Source organism: Panthera leo, chromosome C1 (genome assembly GCF_018350215.1).
Source record: "Panthera leo isolate Ple1 chromosome C1, P.leo_Ple1_pat1.1, whole genome shotgun sequence".
Lineage (NCBI taxonomy): Eukaryota > Metazoa > Chordata > Mammalia > Carnivora > Felidae > Panthera > Panthera leo.
In genome coordinates, this window is record NC_056686.1 from 25,311,560 (window position 1) to 25,333,418 (window position 21,859).

At 40.5% G+C, this 21,859-nt stretch overlaps 1 protein-coding gene across 1 annotated transcript in view; it reads right to left on the bottom strand.

The window, feature by feature from the left end:
- The window catches only part of CSMD2 (CUB and Sushi multiple domains 2), a 540,846-nt gene that overhangs the window by 31,823 nt on the left and 487,164 nt on the right, over positions 1-21,859 (bottom strand). Inside the window, 3 exon segments of the mRNA XM_042948549.1 lie at positions 865-1,047; positions 5,510-5,683; positions 18,874-19,062. Of these exon segments, the coding sequence (XP_042804483.1) occupies positions 865-1,047; positions 5,510-5,683; positions 18,874-19,062 (546 nt within the window).

Below are 21,859 nucleotides of genomic sequence, written 5' to 3' on the forward strand. Positions count from 1 at the left end.
CCTACCCTGTGCCTGCACCTATGGAGCAAAATGTGGCTGAACAAAAACACAGGCCAATGCCGACTACTCTCACTTTAAATCAATGGCCTCTTTCCTTAAGTGAGCCCTTGGTGCTGCCTGGCAATGATCTATGTCCCTATTCTATTCCCTGCCCCCTCCTTGCTAGGTGACTATTTCATATGGTCTCCTTCCTCTTCCAGCACTTTGTCATATACCCTTACACTCAACTTCCCAACTAGGAGAGTGCTATGCAGGCTGTATTTTAAAGAGAGACAGAGAGAGATCCAGGGAGCAGCTACAAAAAGTCAGACTCTGGGGAGAGAGGTTTTAAAATAAAGCTATTTTCAGAAATTTAGGAGTGTGTGGAGAAATATATTTCCCCCACTGGACCCACCCCAGGGAACATCAGGAGGGGCTTCTATTACCTTTAAAGGGTCTTTCAAAAATTAGATTTGTATTTCTTTTGGCACTTTGGGTGCTCATTAAACAATCTCTTCCCTTAAACTAAACTCCAAGAGGGCGAGGTGTGTCTGTCTTGGCACTGTCGTGTCCCAAGCACCTACTACAGTATTTGGCACGTGATTGTTGAAGGTAAATGGGAAATAAATGAATAAACAGGCTAAACTTAGTTCCTTCTGGTTTCTTCCCTCCTTAGGTGAGCTCAGGGAATCTTTTCATCTTTGGATCACTAATGGGCAGGACTGATAACTACCTATTGATGACCATTATCCTCCAGGCCAAGGGTTCAAATGGGGCCATGTATTTTGTCTGTGAGTGTGAGGGCAGGTGCTTGGGAACAGGAAGACGGGGGAGGAGCAGCCGGGGTTGGGCAAAGGGGAAAAGCAGAATGGTCACATACATTACCTCCACACTCAGGCTGTGTGCCGCTCCATGAGCCGTTGGCTTGACAGGTCCGCTCTGACGACCCCCGGAGGGCATGGCCAGCTTCACAGCTGAAGCGCATCAGACTGCCTGGGGCAAAGCTATCCCCCAAACGGATGCCGTGTGCTGGGATCCCTGGGTCACCACAGATTCCCATGCTGGTTCCTGTGGACCAGAACCAAACAAAGCCCATTGTTTCAGCATTGAAGAGGTGGCAGTGGGGAACCGGGAGAGAAAGATATTGGACCCCAGGAATAAGGAGGGTGAAGATGGACTGTGTGCCTTGCCCCAGTTACTTGGACCTTACTTACTACCTTACTACCTATCTTACTATGCGGAAGTCAGACACTACAAAGGTCTGAGGTCATGGGTGAGTCCCTGGGGACCACACAGCAAGGGAAGAAAGTAGATGGAAGGCTCTGTGGTGGAGATCAGGTCTTTGACCTCTGGCCCATGCCCGTGTGGAATGTCAGTGGTCCAAGCTGGCTGCATCTCCTTCTTCCTTTTACCTCTTTTCTGTAATATCTGCAGATTCTGTGCCCTCTCTGTTTCCAGTTCCAGCATCTTAGCTCAGATGCCCAGTGTCCTTTTGCCCAAACTACTGTGAGAACCTCCCAACTAATGTCTTTATCTCCTAAACTCTCCCTGTAACCCATCTTCCACTTTATCCTCAAACCAAGACAATGAACAACCACCAAACACCTGATCTTTTTTTTTTTTCCTGCTGAAATATCTCCACTGGCTTCCTGTTGCCCTCAGGTTAAAGTCTAAACTCCTTAGTGTAGGTTTGTCTTCTCAACAGCCTGGCTTGAATCTGGATCCTGGGAGGATTCCCTATTCACAAATTATGCAACACTGGTGAATTCTAGTTGAAATGTTTTAGACCATCTCATTCCATTCCTTCTTTGCTCCTTGCCTCCTGCTACATTTCTGCATTTATCTGGGTCCTGATATTGTATAGATCCACCTGAGAGAGTGCTAAGGATCCAAGAGGTGGAGGATGGTACAGAACAAGAGACAAAGCCACAAGATCTAGGCTTGTGGGAGCCAGGACCCCTCATAATATGAAGATGTATAGGAGACATCATTAGATCAGACTAGGCCATGGTAAGTGTGAGGAAGGAAGAGGAAAATTAAGGAAAAATAAAAAGTTTTATGAGAAGATGATGTGGAATGTATCTCCTCATGAACCCACATGTGTGGGCATCAAATGGTAATGTCTAAATGAGCATTTAGTTTCTTGAAGTAAATAAATATTTAAGTCATGTATACCCCACTATTTACTATTTATGTCTTTTCTCAATCTTGGAATTATTTCCTTTTCTAGTTTAGTTTCAGACTTTGAGAATACTACACAATCCCATGTTGCTCTCTACCAAAAAAGGGAGATTCATTCAACCTTCAACTCAAACATTTGGAAAAAGAAGGCCCACCACATTTGGCTAGATTTTCTTCTCTTTTGAATTTTTCCAGGGTGTAGCTCATGCAACAGGCAGTACTGGGCCCTCTTGAAAGCAGTTCTGATGGTGAGTACACTAATTCTCACACTGGCCAGCTGACTTCAGCTGGAGCTGCACTGCTGAACAATAGGCCTGAGAATGGAACTCTCTAGTCCTCGGAGCTGATTCTTTTTCTTTTCTTTTCTTTTTTTTCTTTTTGGAGAGAGAGCACATGCATGTGAATGGGAGAGGGCCAGAGGGAGAGGGAAAGAGAGAATCTATCTTAAGCAGACTCCATGCCCAGCATGGAACCCAATGTGGGGCTTGATCTAATGACCATGAGATCATAACCCGAGGCAAAATCAAGAGTCGGACACTTAACCAACTGAGGCACCCAGGCATCCCAAAAGCATTCACTTTTTTTTTTTTTTTTTTTAATGTAGGCCCCACACCCAGTTTGGAGCCCAAAATGGATCTTGAACTTACGACTCTGAGATCAAGACCTGATCTGAGATCAAGAATTGGATGCTTAACCAACTGAGCCACCCAGGTGCCCCCCAGGAGCCTATTCTGACAGAATGGTCCTCACTGTGGTGTTTAGGGCTCTGTTTCAGTGATAGAAAGGAATCTAGGATAGACTATTGTACCATGAGGGCAGATGGTAACTGTTGGCCCTCTACGAGGTATACCAGGAAGATGATGACATTGCAGAGGTGGGCAATGAACAACCTGATGTATTTCTCAAATGCTAGAAATCTCTGCATGTCCTGATGGCCCAGGGACTTATAACCTGTTATGCATCACCTGGGTGTATGGTCACACAGAATGAGGCTCAGAAGTTTGACCCTGAACTTCTGAATGCATATTTCTTAGGACTGGCAGGAGATGCTATTGCTAAAGATGATATCTATAAATTTCAGGAAGGGAGGAATTATATTATACTCATCAATGTATATCTAACATTGCTTCCTAATCACTTACTCTTCTCATCTCTCATTTTCTTATCTAAAGCATTTAAGATTTATTCATTCCTCAGCTTTAGCACTACTATAATCCCTTCTAATCCTGTCCTCAGAGATCTCCAGCAAAACTCTGCCCATGATTCTCATCTCCAAAGTGTTTGTCATCCTTGATGGATACACAGGAGAAGTGACTGTGAACTATTCTTGAGAATATTCAGGTCAGGGATCAAACAACTGAATGCAACACATCCCCTAAAGAGGGGGGTGGTCCATGTCCTCTAATGGTTCCTTTCTTGCTTCTTACTTTTTCATGTTCCCAGGGAGTCAGCTTGTTTCTAGTCTCCCTTGACCTTTGATGTGGCCAAGGAAGAGCCCTTTCTTTCATATGTAGGACTAATGCTTAGGAAGTCACAAAATTTTGAAATTGGGGTTGAAATGGTTTGGAGGTTTTCTAGATAAGAACTGTTTCACTATTGTTTCAAGTAGGTCATTTTCCAGCATCTGCTAACACAACTCCAGAGAAGGGAAATTACATTGAGGAGAAAAGATTCTGGATTCCATGCCTTGGGCCAGGAGAATGGCTGTATGTTTGGGTTATCCCTGCTAACAGACAGTAGAGGCTCAAGGCTTTCTTTCTGGCTTCTTTCTCCTGTACTCTGTACTTCCCTTTCCCATGGAGAAAAAATATCCCCAAGATAGATAAAATTGGCTTTAAGAACACCATTGGCCCAATATCCTAGAGAAGTGTCTAGAGGGAGGAACTTTATGCAAAGGGACGATTCATAGAAGGGACTGGTGCAAATGCATGCTTGGGCAGGCATATGGATAGGAAATGCCTGTCTTTCCTCTTTGGAATTCCTTTTCCTCCTGGAACTTGCTCTATGAATAACTCAGGAGGATTCAATTTACATGACTGTCTTTTCCATGCTATCTTCCCCAAGTCACTTCCACCAGAAGTACAAACAGAATGGGTTAACAGGCTTTCCACTAGTCTGGGCTAAAGGAGTCTCTGTGGCTGATACATAGTCCTGCCCAGTTCATGAAGTGGATGATTAATGAGATTAATAAAAGTGAGGGGCCAAAGTCCTGGGTGGTAATATAAGTGATAGGTCTGAGATTGTCCTGGGCAGCCAGCAGCCCTTTGAAACAGTGGTCAGTATTCAGGAAGTTCTTCTTTCTGGGAAGACCTAACCAATATCTGGTTCAACATTCTGGCAGTGCCCTAAATTTTGGGAGACAGGATCATCTAGGAGCTCAAAATGCAAGAATAGCTACATGTCCTGTGGATGAGGTCCCAAATCAAGGAGAAGGAGTCAACAACAGAAGGTTGGGATTCTTACCACTAGAGGGGGTCTGGCATGGGAAGGGATAGGGGCTTCAAGGGGGGCTTCCTAGGGGAACAAAAAGCTATATGAGGAACTACCTTCTTGGGGGTGACATTCTTTATGAGATCCCTTTGAGGGCCAGGAAGGCTCATCTGAAAGGAGACCAAGATCAGGGGTGCTATTTTTTTGCTTGGTAATTTCTGTCATTGGTGAGACAATTCAATTTCAAATATTTTGTTCTGGTAAGACATTACAGATAAACTTCTGGTTTGGATAATATGGATATAAGAGCTATGGCAGTTTCTTACATTTGCTTTTCGGAAAACATGTCAGTGTCCCCATAGAGATTAATAGTAAAACAAATTTATTAATAGAAAAAGTCTGAGATTGGTGTGTGAGGGCAGTAGTGGAGACCTGTATCCCACTAGGCAGCCTTGACATAAGACATGTTGGAGAGGCAGTGGTAAGAAAGTAAGGGAAGCAGGCTGGGGCTTTGGAGTCCCAAACAGGGAAAGAAAGAACACAGGAGTGGGTTTGGACCTGGGCCCAGTAACAGGGAGGCTTGAACTCTTCCCAGAAACCTATGGAAACAAATGTCTGGACAGGACTCTGGGCACAGGGGGACCTCACAAGCTTGCATCCTCCCTAGTTTTGTAATCTCTTGGCTGTATGCGTTTGGCCAGAGTAGACCAAGGGGATGAAGCTGGGCTCAGACCACCAAAGGCTGAAGTCTGGTTGGGACCTCTCATAGCTGTGCTCTCTGCCCATGAAGGTTAAGATGGGGGTCCAAAAGGTTGGCTTCCCTCCTGTCCATCTGTCACACTCACACCTTGGGAACTCATCCATCTCCCACCAGCCAAGTGTTCCATGGGACCCTCCTCCCTCATGCCAGGCTCCTTACCTGAGCAGTGGGGGAGGGAGCCAGTCCAGTGTCCATCCAGCCCACACATACGGGTGGCATTTCCGAGCAGAGTCCTCTTGCCGGTGCAACTGTAACGCACGACTGCTCCGACAGTATAGCTGTCCCCGGACATCTGGGCATGGGGTGGGGAGCCCGGATGGCCACAGGACACCACTGTGGGGAAGAGCAAATATGTCAGCAACTCTGCACAGGGATGGATCATCATCATAGGAAACATGTTAGGCTTTCTGTAGCGACAGGCAGAGAAGAAGAGAAACCTTGGGTATCTATTGAAGTTTGCTTCCTGCTGGCACACCTACCTGGCATCAGCAGACAATGCCTACTCAATTTGCCATACATTTTCCATATCTGTGAAATGAAGAGTAATACTGTTTTTTTTTATGAATTGAATAAGATAATAGGTGGGAGACTGCTCAGCATGTAGCAGGTATGCAATAATATATTTCCTTTCTTCTTTGCCTCTTGTGCTCACCACTCTCTATTTCCTCACTGCCGTAGGACATACCCAAGGTGTCTCTGGCAGCAGGGTGGCACACATAGTAAACATAAGACAGAACAGATGATCTGTCACCCTACGACTGTCTGCATTGGCTATAGTTTCCAGAATAAGGGCCAGTTCTAGTCCTTTTCCAACTGCATCTTACAGATGCCCACATCAATTGTCTCCAATTTGTCCCCTTCGGTCTGCAAGCTCCCTCTCCTGAGACACCAAATTGTAACTGAACACCAGTGATAAGATTAGAATACCAGATTATCTGAAGAAAATGAAAACACTAGCCTGAAAAGATACATGCACCCCATGTTCACTGCAGCATTATTTACAGTAGCCAAAATATGGAAGCAACCTGTCTACTGACAAATGAATGGATAAAGAAGATGTTGTGTATAAATACAACAGAATATTATATAGCCATAAAAAGAATGAAACTTGTCATTTGTGGCAACATGAATGGACTGCAAGGGCATTGTACTAAGTGAAATAAGTCAGCCAGGAAAAAACAATTACCATATGATCTCACTTATATGTGGAATCAAAAAAACCCCCCAAACAATGAGCTTTTAGATACAGAGGATAGATTGGTGGTTGCCAGAGGCAGCGGGTAGGAGGCGGGCCAAATGGGTGAAGGAGGTCAAAAGGTACAAACTTCCAGTTGTAACATAAATAAGTCATGGGATGTAATGTTCAGCATAGTGACTATGGTTAATAATACTGTATTGCATATTTGAAAGTTGCTAAGGAACTGGACCTTAAAAGTTCTCACAAGAAACAAAATTCTATAGCTATGTATGGTGAGGGATGTTTATTAGACCTACTGTGGTGATCACTTCACAAATGTATACAAGTATCAAATCATTATGTTGTATACCCAAAACTAATATTATGTTGTATGTCAATTATACGTCAATTAAAAAAGAAAGATTAGAATACCAGAATTGAGATGTACAGGACAGGGCAGGGCAATGCTGTCAATGTCACTGGGTTTGCTTCCCATTGTTCTTGCCATAAGTTGATACCAGGTTCTTTCATTTACTCAACACATATTTATTGAGTGCCTATTATGCGTTAGGCTCTATTTTATGTGTTTGGGAGAAGAATTTCTATGCTCTCATGGAAATTATATTCTAGTGGAAAAAGGAGACTACAAATAATTAAATATGTAATTCTAGGGGTGTTATGAAGAGAAACAAAGCTCCATCAGGAAAAAGATATTCAGGGGTAGACTGAGTGCTATTTTTGAGTAAGGTGATCAAGGAAGATCTCTCTGAGGAAGTGTCATTTGAACAGTGATTTGAATGATCTAAAGAGGTCTGTCATGCAAGATATGTGGGAAGAGTATTCTGAGGGAAGGAACATCAGGGGTAAAGGCCCAGCGGCACAATGAGCTTAGTGTTTTTGAGGAACAGCAAGAAAGCCAGAGATGCAGAATGAACTGAGCAAAGAAAGAATGGAGGACATGTTTGGAGAGGTTGCTAGGAACCAGATCATCGCATAGAATTCAGATTTTATTATAAGCATGATGGGACACCACTGGAGTGATGTGATTTTACTTATACTTTAACAAGATCATTCCAGCTATAATGTAGGAAACATTCCAGTGTGTGGCAAGAAAGAGGGAGCTGCTGCAGTAGTTCAAGAAGAGATGACAATGACTCGGATGGACTAAACTTTGTGGTAGGGTAGGAGATCCTTGTAGTCACTGCTTGTACCCAAAAAGGGCATAGGTCACAGCATATATGATGAACCAGACAGGTGGCCAAAGGGATAAAATGTGAGTTGGGCCAGTGACGTCCCTGATGATGGAATTTTGGCCATACACAGGGATGGCATGAATAGGTCATGGGTATCTTTATTTCTCGCTGTGGTCTTGGTGTGTTTCAAGTCCTATTCTAAGTGCCTATGATCTATCTATCTATCTATCTATCTAGTGTTTACTTTTGAGAGAGAGAGAGAGAGAGAGAGAGAGAATGAGCAGGGGATGGGCAAAGAGAGAGGGAGACACAGAATCCAAAGCAGGCTCCAGGCTCTGAGCGATCAGCATAGAGCCCAACATGGGGTTTGAACCCAGAAACTGTGGGATCATGACCTGAGCTGAGGTTGGATGCTTAACTGACTGAGTCACCCAGGTGTTCCAGTCTATAGATTATCTGCAGAGACTACTGCTTAAAATTCCTTCCATCAGGCACGGAGTCCATTTCCCCTCCCCTTGAATCTAGGCTGGCCTGTGACTTGCTTTGGCCACTGGAATGTGGTAGAAATGATATTGTGGATTAGGAGGACTGGCAGCTTCTGCCTTCATTTTCTTGGAATACAGCTGCCATGATGTAAGGAAGTCTGGCTTACACTACTGAATGATAAAAAATTACATGGAGACAGGGGCCATGTGGAGAACAACCACAATGCCCCAGGTGACAGCTGGGACCATGTTTCCTGACAAGTTTCCATCTTGGATCTTTAGGTCTAGTTGAGCCTCAGTAGCTAGATGTGCTGTCTCCAGTAAACTCTGCTTGAATTGCCAACCAGAAGTGATACAATGGTTGTTGCATTAAGCTGCTACACTTTGGGGTGATTTGTTACACAATATATAATTGTGGATTATATATTAAATTATAATTAAATGGATATGACTTTGGAAGTCTTGAGGGTAGGGGCTGTATATTGCATGTGGGAAGAATACGAATCGTGGTGGCCAAAGGCTGGCTGTGGCACACTGTCTGCAAAGATGGCCACCAACAATTTTTTTCCTTCCGTGTGCATGCATCCTACTCCTCCCACTTATACCTATTATTTCCTCTGCCCTTGAATCAAAATCTTATAGCTTCCTCTTTTGCTCTAAAAACTCAGCCTCCAAGCAAAGAAGACTAAACCATCCTGCTAGAGAGAGTAGCCACATGGACAGAGGCCACAGGGAGGAGAAGAGTCGGCACAAAGCCCCAAAGATGTAGGTGAGGCCATCTTGGACTCTCTAGTCCTAATTGAGCCAGTGGGGCACAGATGAGCCAACCCTGCTGTGATGGTTCATTTTATGTCATTGTGTGAAATTGACTGGGCCACATGATGCTCAGATATTTTGCCAAACATTATTCTGAGAGGGGGTTTGAATGAGATTAACATTTGAATAGGCACACTGAGTAAAGTAGACAGCCCTCCCCATTTGTGAGTGGGCCTCATCCAATCTATCTCTTTTTTTATGTTTCAAGTTTTTATTTAAATTCTAGTTAGTTAACATACAGTGTACTATTAGTTTCAGGAGGTAGAATTTAGTGGTTCATCACTTACATATAACACCCAGTGCTTATCACAAGTGCCCTCTTTGATACCAAGCTCTTGAAGGCCTGAATAGAACAAAAAGGCAGAGTAAGAGAGAATTCTCTTTTTCTGTCTGTCTTTGAGCTGGGACATCAGTCTTTGCCTATCTTTGGACTCAGACTTGGATTAAAATTTATACTATTGGCTCTCCTGCTTCTTGGGTTTTCAAACTCTGACTACCGTCTGCTCTCCTGGGTCTCTAGTTTGCCAAATGCAGATCTTGAGACTTCTCAGCCTCCATAATTGTGTGAAACAATAGATAAAAACATAGATCTATCTACACCCCCTTAAACCTGTATCTGTATCTGTATAATCTCCCATTGCTTACTGGTTCTATTTCTCTGGAGAACTCTGACTAATCCACCTGCTAAGCCTTGAATTCTAGACTTATATCACTGTAAGAAAATATAAACATTTGGTATTTGAAGGCACTAAGTTTTGAGATGTTTGTTACACAGCAATACATAACTGATATATCTATTTATCCTTAAGATAGCCCTATAAGGTAGGCACTATTTTAATCTCAATCTCACTGATGAGGAAAATGAGGCATGGGGAAGAAAAATAACTTACCCAAAGTCACAGACCTATTCAATGGTAGAATTAGTTCTTAAAACCAGGCAAATTGACTTCAGAGGTCACATTCTTAAGTACCATAATTAACTCTCTTCTGCAATACTATTTTTATTTTATTTTATTTTATTTTATTTTATTTTATTTTATTTTATTATTTTTTATCTTTTAAATATGAAATTTATTGTCAAATTGGTTTCCATACAACACCCAGTGCTCATTCCAACAGGTGCCCTCCTCAATACCCATTACCCACCCTCCCCGCCCTCCCACCCCCCATCAACCCTCAGTTTGTTCTCAGTTTTTAAGAGTCTCTTATGTTTTGGCTCCCTCCCTCTCTAACCTTTTTTCTTTTCCTTCCCCTCCCCCATGGTCTTCTGGTAAGTTTCTCAGGATCCACATAAGAGTGAAAACATATGGTATCTGTCTGTCTTTCTTTGCATGACTTATTTCACTTAGCATAACACTCTGTAGTTCCATCCTTGTTGCTACAAAAGGCCATATTTCTGCAATACTATTTTAATAATATGAATGCATTCTGTCCTTCTGCAAGGAATGGAGTCTCTAGTTATAATTTAAATGACTTTATGACAGTTTATTAGAAATTTCTGGATTTCTAGAAATTGTCCAATTTAAACTCTCTAATGATTTTTCAAATAAACTCATTTTAAATGGAAATAAAACATACATACATAAAAGAAAAACACAGTAAGCATAAGCATATAGGTTAGTGAATTGTCACAAAGCAAATACACCCAGGTAACCACCATTCATATCAGGAAATGGAATATCACCAGCACCTCAGAAGCTCCTTCATGCCTTCTATCTACCTCCTCCTCCCCAAAGTAAGCCACCATCTTGACTTCATACACCATTATTTAGCTTGCCTATTTTTGAATTTATAAGTGGAATTTATAAGTGGAACCATATGGTAAATATTCTTTTGTATTTGGCTTCTTTTACTAAACATTATGTCTATGATATTCATCGATGCTATGTTTAGCAGTACGTCTTTCATTATCACTGCAATATACCAGGAGTTAGCAAACTTTTTCTGTAAGAGGCCGGAGAGTAAATATCTTAGGCTTTGAGGACTACACGTAGTCTCTGTTGCATACTCTTCTTTGTTTCTTGTTTTTTTCCACATTGCTCTAAAAAAAAAAAAATTCTTGTGTCTTAGCCACAGGTTGGATTTGGTCCATGAGCCAAGTTTGCTAATCCCTGCTATATACCATTTGTATTATTTGCTGTGTAACAAATTGCTCCAATAAACATTTACTATCGCTCATGGTTTCTGTGGGTCAGGAATTTAGGAGTGGCTTAGCTGGATGGTTCTGGCTCAAGATTCTCCATGAGTTTGTAGATAAGATGTTGGCTGTGGCTGCAGTCATCTGAAGGCTTGACTGGCTTCCCCTGAGAGTGACTGATCCAAGAGAGCAAGTTGGAGATAGAAATGTTTTTTATGATAGAGCTTTGTGAGTCACACACCACCAGTTGACACAGACTAACCCTGGTACAGTGTAGGAGGATATTATGTAAAGGCAAGAACACCAGCAGGTGGGGGTCATTGGGACCATCTTCAAGGTTGACTGCTCTATCACTGTGTGAATATACTGCATTTTTTCATCCATGTCTTGTTGATAGACATTTGGGTTGTTTCCCATTTGAGGCTTTTATGAATAACACTGATAACATTTTTGCTCATGTTTATTGATGAACACATATACGTTGGCTATTCCTAATGATTTCTGTGATTGCAGTTGGCTGGCTGTTTTTCTGATGTTCTTATTTGGCTTTAAAATATTTCTTTGGCTAATTTGAGGACAGTGTTAAATTATGGTAATATCTAATATAATCTCTGAAACAGTATATGCAATGCCTGATATTATTTTTTTTTGTCATTGGCTTGATCTAGGCTACTTGGGTATCTGTAAAATTAGTAACCAGAATATACTCTATTGTTTTATTCCTTTCCTGTGGTTTATTCTTTTAAAGGAGGAAAAAGTCAACCATAAAAATGTGACAAAAAATAAAGCACTGTCAATACCATTCAGCTGCTGTGGGTAAGGAAAATCAAGAAAGGATGTAAGATAATAAAGAGGAACAACTTATATTCACTGTATATTTGCATTCAAATCGGGGAGGTGAAGAACAAAAGAGAAGGTGAATAACAGCTGTTGTATTTCTCAGTTTGTCAAATATAAAAGCATTTAAAAATGTTTTCAATGTTCATGCCTGTGTCCAAATGGGATACACTGCAGTGGCTGTTTAGTTTCTAACTGCAAATAAGTTTATTTTTATTTTTTTCCCTAGCTGCAAGTAAGTTTAAATGTGTACATAAAAATTGGTAAGACAGATATTTAGCACTGCTAATAGTAGCAAATTTTCTTGCATTACACAGAATACATATATAACAGGGGATTGAGAAAAAAGCATAAATTGTAATTCAGCAAAGACAATAATACAAATCAGCAATTAATAGACTACGCTAGGTCCTACAGCAGAAGGACACCATGTGGGTTGAAAGTTGTATGAAAGTTGTAGTAATGGCCGGCCAGCCTCTGGCACTTCCACTGTTTTCTAAAGCACTTTATCAGGGAAGTAGCATATGCTATAGACCCGGGTCATGCATTTTCCTTGGTCCCTGCACATCCATACCAATTAAAACAGTTTGCCTTAACCTGGAAGGAACCGTTGATTTTCATTGACTGGGTTGATTAGGGGATATATAAGGTACTCTACAATTTTCCACAAGCCTATTCACAGGTAACTTGGTCTTCCAGAAGTAAAAATTTAGTTAGCCCACTAATATAATGTCATGATAATCATGCAATATCAGTGAAAATGGTTTCACTTAAAGTCACTTGGGATCTTATAGGTAGTGAAGTTTCCTTAAGTTTATAGGTAGACGGGGAAAGCCCACCAAGCCCAGTGATAGTTGATTATCCAGAACAGAATTTTGGCTCAACTTTAAATTAGTTTAACCTAAAAAAACGACAATATTAGTGTAAATTACTAACGTGGAGAGACCTGGGGAAATCTATCAGAGATCAACAATATGAATGAGAATTTCAGACACACAGAGAATCACACAAGAAGGTCTAATTTGGAGACCCAGAAGTAGTGAAAGAAGAGAATGAGGGGTGACAATATAGAACTGATAGCTGAGAATTCCCCAGATGTCAAAAAATATCTAGGAAGCCTAATGAATCCTAGGAAGGATAAATAAAATATCTAAACACAGTGTAAAAAAATTCAGAATGCCAACAAGAAAGAAAGGATCTTAAAAGTCAGTTAGGTAAAAAAATAATAAGGCTACCTAAAAAGTACAATGATTAGATTGAAAGCAGACTTCTCATTAATAATAAATGCCAGCAGAGTGCACTAAGGGAAATGTGTCAATGTGGACTTTGATCCAGCTAAATTATCATTTAATAACTAGGGAAAATGCAGGACACCAAAGACAGAGACAGACTTTTCAAAGGAGTGAAAGACTGATAGCTGACTTCTCTGTAGCAATAAAAGAGGTCAGAAGGTATTAGAGAAATTTCTTTAATGGGCTGAAAGAAAATAGCTACAGCTTGGATTTCTAAAACTACCGGAAATATCTTTCAAAAATGAGGGACAAATAAATGTATTATAGACAAACAAAAACTGACAGTGTTTGCCACCAGCATATCTTCATTAAGTAAGATTCTAATGAATGTTCTTCACATAGCAGGAAAATGATCCCATGAGGAAGGACAAGGTATAAGAAGAAATGAAAAGCAAAGAAAGTGGCAAATATGTGGCTAAATCTGAGTAAACAATAATTGCACAGGACAACAACAATAATACATTGTGGGTTTTAAAAAACAAGGCACAAAAAATAGAAAATAAATAAATAAAAAACAAGGCACAATTAAGATATAAGAAAACAATAATGTAAAAGCCAGAAAAACATATGGAGTTAAAGAGTCCTAATGTTCTTGTATGATATAGGAAGAAGAGAAAAATATTAACTTTAGACTTTGGTAAGTGAAGTTGTTCCTGTTATAATTTCTAACATAGCCATTAAAATGTAGAGTGTATAACTTACTTATTAGTAAAGAAGAAAAAATGGAATTATAACAGTTGTTAATCCGATAAAAAAAAGAGAAAAAAGAAACTGAGTAGGACAAACAAAAAACACAAAATAAGATGGTAGATTTAAGCCTAAATATATCAGTAATATGACATGTTTAAAGTGATAAAAAAATACTTTCAACCAAGAATTCTATAGTTAGCAAAACTATCCTTCAAACATGAAGTGGAATTAACAAATTTCTGGATGAACAAACACTGAGTATGAGAATGCATCACTAGCAAACCTAGAAAGAAATTCTAAATTATAAAGAAATTCTACAGGAAGACTGAAATGAAAGGACTGAAGTCACATGAAGAACTAAAAAATCCTAAAACAGGTAAAAGTAACTACATAGGTAAATATAAACTGCAGAATAAGTGTTTTTTTGTTTGTCTGTAATCTTTCTTCTTCTGTCTGAGAAATGGCATGAAGCAATAATTAGAAATATGTATTGATAAGCATACAATGTCTAAAGGTGTAATTTGTATAACAATAACAGCACAAAGGAGAGGGAGGTAAGGGAGCTTTGTAGGAGCAAATCTTCTGCATACAACTGAAATTAAGTTAGTGTTATTACAAACTATGTTGTTATAAGTTAAGATGTTAATTGTAATTTCCAGAGTAACCACTAAGAAAATGAGTTAAGAAACACACAGTGAATAACAAAGAAATTAAAATGTTAAATTAGAAAAGATCTATTTAATGCAAAAGAAAACAGCAATAGAACAGAGAACCAAAAAATCTCTCCAAACTCAAAAGCCAAAAAACACAAAACCATAAGATACACAGGAAACAAATAGCAAAATGGGTGATATAAAGCCTACCTTATCAATAATTACACTAAATGTTGATTAAATACATAAAAGGCAGATATTAGCAAATGAATAAAAAACACGATCCAACTACATGCTGTCTAAAAGAGACATCCTTTAGACTCAAAGATGCAAATGGATTGAGAGTAAAGGATGGGAAAAGATATACTGTACATACAGAGACTAAACAGAGGCTGGTATGGCTATCCAGACCAGCTATCTGATATTATCAGATAGGATAGACTCTGAGGCAAAAATTGTTGTTAAACACAGAAAGAACACAGAAAATTGTATATTGATAAAGGGATCAATCCATCAATAAGATAAAACAATTATAAACATATACGCACCTAACAGAGATCCCAAATACATGAAACAAAAAATAACAGAATTGAAAGGAGAAATAGATAAGTCAACAATAATAGTATGAGATTTCACCACCCCATAGAACAAGACAAAGATCTACAAGGAAATATGGTGACCAACATTATAAACCAACTAGACCTCACAATCATCTAGGAACACTCCCTGTAGTAACAGCAGAATAAATGCTCTTTTCAAGTGCACATGAAATGTTCTCTAGGTTAGGCCATGTGTGAAGCTATAAAATAAGTCTCCATAAATTTAAAAAGATTGAAATCATACGAAGTATGTTCTCCAACCACAATGTGATGAAATTAAAGATCAAGAATGGAAGGAAATTTGAAAAATTTACAAACATATGGAAATTAAAAAACCACTCCTAAATAACCAATAAGTCAAAGAAGAAATCAGAAGAATAATTAGAAAATAGTTTGAGGTGAACAAAAATGAAAACAGAACATACCAAAACTCATGAGATGTAGTAATAGCAGTGTTCAGAGAGAAATTTATAACTGCAAATGCCTACATTAAAAAGAAGAGATCTCAAACCAACAAACCAACCTTTCCCCTTAATAAATTAGAAAAAGACAAGCAAATTAAGCTAAAAGCAAACAGAAGAAAGGAAATAATAAAGATAGTAGCAGAGATAAATGAAATAGAAAATAGAGGAAAAAAACCAAAACTATGAACATGAACAATCCTATGCAAACAAATCAGATAATTCAGATGAAATGGACAAATTCTTTTTTTTTAATTTATTTTATTTTTTTTGAGAGACAAACAGAGTGTGAGCAGGGTAAGAGCAGAGAGAGAAAGAGGGAGACACAGAATCCGAAGCAGGCTCCAGGCTGTGAGCTGTCAGCACAGAGCCTGACACAGGGCTCGAACCCACAGACCATGAGATCGTGACCCGAGCCAAAGTCAGATGTTTAACTGACTAAGCCACCCAGGCGCTCCAAAAATGGACAAATTCTTAAATGTTCACAAACTACCAAAACTCATTGAAGAAGAAATGGAATATCTGAATAGAGTTATAGCAAATAAATGGAACCAAACAATAATCAAAAAACTTTCAAAGAAAAGCCCAGGACTAGATGATTTCACTGCTGAATTATATCAAATTTTTAAAGAAGAAATAGCACTAATCTTTCTATTTCTGAAAACATAAGGAGAAGGATGTTTCCTGACTCACTTTATGAAGCCAACATCACCCTGATCCAAAGACATCACAAAGAAAGGAAACTATAGACCAATATCCCTTATGAACATAGCTGCAAAAATCCTCAACAAAATACTAGTAAACCAAATCCAGCAGCATATTAAATGTATTATACTATGGCCAAGTGTGATTTGTTTTTGGAACACAAGAGTAGTTCAACATCTGAAAATCAATCAGTGTCATATACCATATTAATACAATGAAGAGGGGAAATCTCAATAGATGCAGAAAAACCATTTGACAAAATCCAACACTGTTTCACGCTAAAAATTTTCAATAAACTAGGGAGTAGAAGGGAAATTCCTCACAAGGAGTAGAAGGGAAATTCCTCACCCCTAAAGGGAATTTACATAAACTTTACAGCTAACATTATACTTAATGGTGAAAAACTGAAAGCTTTTCTCCAAAGACTAGGAACAAGGGAAGGATGCCTGTTTTGCCACTTCTGTTCAACATTGTCTTGGAAATTCTTGCTAGGGCAATTAAGTAAGAAAAAGAAATAAAAGGCATCCAGATTGGAAAGGAAGAAATAAAACTATATCTATTCACAGATGATATGATCTTGGACTATTATATTACACTGGATTAAGCAATGGTTTCTTAAATATACCACCAAAAGCACAAGCAACAAAAGAAAAAAATACATAAGTTGGATTTCATTAAAACTAAAAATTTTCATGCACTGGAGGACATTATCCAGAAGTAAGAAGATAATCCACAGAAAGGGAGAAGTTCGCAAATGATACATCTGATAGGGGTATAGTATTCAGAATATATAAAGAACTGCTAAAACTCAGTAATACAAAGACAAACAATCCGATTTAAAAGTGGGTAAAGAACTTAAATAGAAGTTTCTCTAAAGAAGAGATATAAATGGCCAAGAAGCACATAAAAAGATGCTTCTAATGACATCATTAGTCATTAGGGAGACGCAAATCAAAACCACAATGAGATTCCACTTTAATACCCACTAGCATGGCTATAATGAAAAAGATGGACATAACAAGTGGAGGTGAGGGTGTAGAGAAATTGGAACCTTCCTACCCTGCTGGTGGGGATGTAAGATGGTGCGGTCACTTTGGAAAACAGTTAACCTCAAAAAGTCAAACATGGAGTTACTATATAATTGGCCCAGCAATTCCACTCTTAGGTATATGCCCCAAAGAACTGACAACATATGTTCACACAAAGACCCAGGCATAAATGTGTGCAGCAATATTATTCATAATAGCTCAAAAGTGGAAAGAACTCCAATGTCCATCAACGGATGAATGGATAAATAACTATAGTATACCCATACACTAGAATGGTATTTGGCCATAAGAAAGAATGAAGCACTGATACGTGCTGCAACATGGATGAACTTTACCTTAAGGTTAAGGTAAGCGGAAGGAGCCACACACACAAGGCCACATGTATATTTATATGGAATGCCCGGAATAGGCAAATATTTAGATAGAAGGTAGATTAATGGTTCCCAGGGATATAGGGGTAGTGGAGATTCACCTGCAGGAACAAGAGGAGAGAGCAGGAGGTCAAGGGACAGTTTCCTCATGTGGATGTGTGAGGTTAGTAACCGAGTATCAGGGTTCTGAGCACCTCCCCTCTTTCTCCCACCATTTTTAGCATGTTGTTCCCATATATTTTTTCTAATAATAATTATGCAGTCATTGTTGATGGAGATGTAACAGATACTATACTAGGCACTTTTTATGGCTTTTCTATTTTTTTTTTTTTTAGAGAGAATGAAAGCATGAGCGGGGGGAGGGGCAGAGACAGAGAGAGAGAGAGACAGAATCCTAAGCGGGCTCCATGCCCAGTGTGGAGCCTGATGTTGAGCTCAATCCCATAACCATGAGATCATGATCTAGGCTGAAATCAAGAGTCTGATGCTCAACTGACTGGGCCACCCAGATGCCCCCTGCTTTTCTAATTTAACCCTTTAATAACTCTATGGAATAGGTATTAGGGTCATTTTTATAGATGAAGAAATGGAGGCTTGAAAGCTTAATAGACTTTTGTCAAACCAAACAGCTTGTTTAGGGGCAAAGCCAGAATTCACATCTCAGTCAATCTGCCTCCAGAGTCTGTGGCATTTCTGCTTCAGTCCTTCAAAAGAAAGGGGTTCATGTGTTATTTTTATGGAAAAGCAAGGAAGGGGTAAGGTTTGAGACAGTGTCATGCCAGGCAGTCTGTTGTGAAGGAAGAGCGCCCTGAGGGCTAAAGAGGATAGCAGTGCAGCAAAGAGGAAAGAGAAAGAGGAAAGTCCTCTAGCTAGGAAGAGAGAGAGTGCATAAGTTGGTGAGAAACTAACCCAACAGGGCCTAAGATGCAGACAGAGTGACTGTCATTGTGATGTAACACACACACACACACACACGCACGAGGAGGACATGTACTTGGACATGGGCCATCCCGTCAGTCTGCATGGGTGATCACTTTGAGTCGATGACATCTACTTACAGAGACACTGGGGGCGGGGACGGTCCCATGTGCCATCTCCCTGGCAGCTGAGCACCGGGGTGCCCAGGAGGTAGAAGCCGTGGTTGCATTGGTAAGACACAGTGGTGCCGTAGCTGAACCTGTGCGGGCCGCTGGCATGGACTTGACGCAGGCTGTTTTCTTGGTGCCCAGGATCGGTGCAGTTGATGACTGTAATGAAAGGGGACAATTAGACACAGAAACCAGGATGCAAAGATTGTCTTATGCTTCTAAACGGGAATTCACATGTCCAAACAGGCATGCATTCCCAGTATGGCAAAATGTCCAGACAAATTGGTAGCACGAAGCCGATCCTGCCTGGGAGGGTGAGCTGGTCCTCAGGCTGCTGTACTTCCTGATCACTGACTTTGATAGCCTGGTTAAGGGATTCATTCTTCCACGTCTTGCTAAACTCAGCTCTCTGGAGAAGCCTTCCCACCTCCTCCCAGACTGGTTAACCTCTGCCCTGGCAGTGTTCCCTTGCACGAACCTCTACTGCTGACCTTATCAGCCTAGATGGTGAGTTGTTTGAATACATGAGTCCCCTGAGGGCATGACTTCCTTGTCTCTGGGTGCCCTATCCCTGGTGCAGCAAGGCTGCTGATCGTTGTAGAACAGATGCAGCTGAGCTGACTCCAACAGGGGTTGGTCTTTTTTGGAAAGTGTTTTAACCACTTTTTAAATTTATTTTTATTTATTTATCTATCTATTTATTTATTTATTTATTTATTTATTTATTTATTTATTTAAAGTTTATTTTGAGAGAGAGAGACCACGCAGGAGCTGGGGAAGGGCAGGGACAGAATGAGAGAGAGAGAGAGGATCCCAAACAGGCTCCGTGCTGTCAGTGCAGAGCCCTACATGGGGCTTGATCTCAAGAACGGTAAGATCATGACCTGAGCTGAAATCAAGAGTTGGACACTTAACCCACTGAGCCACCCAGGCATCCCAGGATAGGTATTTTTAAAAAATATTTGATAAGTTTTTAAAATGTAAGATATTTCCACCTTTGACGAACTTCTCTGAGGCTCAGAGAGGCTGGTGTCACAAAATAAATACATAACATGCATTGATTCTCACTATTTATTGCCATATATCGAATGCCAAGCAGTGTGCTGGGCAGTAAAGATACCACAGAATTTTCAATTGAGAGTAGAATTTCTCCACCTTGGCACTGTGGACATTTTGGCTGCTAATTCTTTGTTGTGGGGGCAGAACTATGTATTGTAGGATGTTCAATAGCATCCCTGGCCTCTACCCACTAGATGCCAATAGAAACCCTCCAGGTGTGACAATGAAAAATATCTCTAGATATCTGTCCCCTGTTGGGGCAGAGGATGGATAAAATCATCCCCAGTTGGGAACTGTTGGTCTAGAGAGAAAAGGACAAACAAGCAATTATTTTGTTTGATAAGTGCTCTGATAGGGGTAGCAGAGAATGTTCTAGAAGCACAAAGCAGTGCATCTAGCCCAGTGTAGGAGGTGGAGCAGGAAAGGCTTCCAAGAAAAGGTGACATTTCAGCTGGTTCTTTTTTTTTTTTAATTTTTAAAAACATTTATTCATTGTTTGATAGAGAGAGAGTGTGAGTGGGGAAGGGGCATAGACAGAGGGAGACACAGAATCTGAAGCAAGCTCCAGGCTCTGAACTGACAGCACAGAGCCTGGTGCAGGGCTTGAACTCATGTACCGTGAGATCATGACCTGAGCTGAAGTCGGACGCTTAACCGACTGGGCCACCCAGGCACCCCTAAGCTGGTTCTTGATGGTTGGGTAAAAGTCATCCAGACAAAGTGGGATGGAGAAGAACGCATTTGAGGAGACTGTGTGGGAGTGCCCTGGGGACGAGTGAGCACAGGGCACGTGTAAGGAAGAAGTTCAGTGTGGCCAGGGCCCAGTGCAGAGGTGAGGCTGAGGCAGAGGACAGTGCCATTGTAAGGGCATTGGGAAGTCTGGGAAGGCATTTCAAACAGGGAATGGCTTGATCAGATTTGCATTTTAGACTGGCCACTCTGTCAGGGTAGACAATGGGCTGGTGGGAGCAGGACTGGAGGCCATGACTTCTAAGATTTTACCTTAGCCCTCTGATTCTGAGACCGGTCCTGAGTTTGTTACTCTGGTGGGGCAGGAGCTGCAGTTACAGGAGAATTTGTATCTCATGTTGGGGAGATGGAGCACAGCTCTTGATAGGGGATGTGGGATAACAATACCCCAAAGCAACCAAGTTCTAAACTCTTTCCTGCCTGAACAGATGATCGAAGGAAGGCCCAACACCAGCTTATGGAAGTTTTCCCTGTGTTTTCTGAGACTTTATCTCACTCAAAATGGCATCTTAAAATGTTATGAGAGGGATGTTATTTTTAGGGGTGGTTGTGATGCATCTTCATTTATTTGAAAATTTTGGTCCTTTAATATCAGTTACAAATGACTTGTGACACACTGCACAGCCAATCACCGTGCACCCCCACATACTGCAATGAGGAGCCATCCTCCTAGAGACTGTGTCCTCATGACTATAGCGATTCGATCAAGCTCCATGTCAGGGCTGGGGTCGTTCACGTTCTGTCTGCTTTGACACTCCACTCAGATGTCACTGAGTCTGCCAGGCTATTCCTGGTATGAGGCAGATCCATTTGCCCCTACTATTGTGACCAGCCATGAAATGCTTTAGAAACTATTTCTTAAGTAGCCCAGATGAGGCCAGAACATCCTCTGCTCAGTCTCTGCTTCTTGGGTTCTTTTCTTCCTCCCTGCTTCATTCCAACCCCTATGCTCTTTGCTTTTTATTTTTCATTCTAAGTTTTCTGATTTTTTCTTTTGTCAAGAATGGGGCTTTAAATGATAAGGATGAGTTATTTGTTCTATGAAATGTAAGCAAGAAGACTGTTTTCCATTTCTGTTTTGAAAGGTGCAACTTGTTTGTTTTGCTTATATAACCAATGATGAAATCTTACATGGCTGTATCTGGGG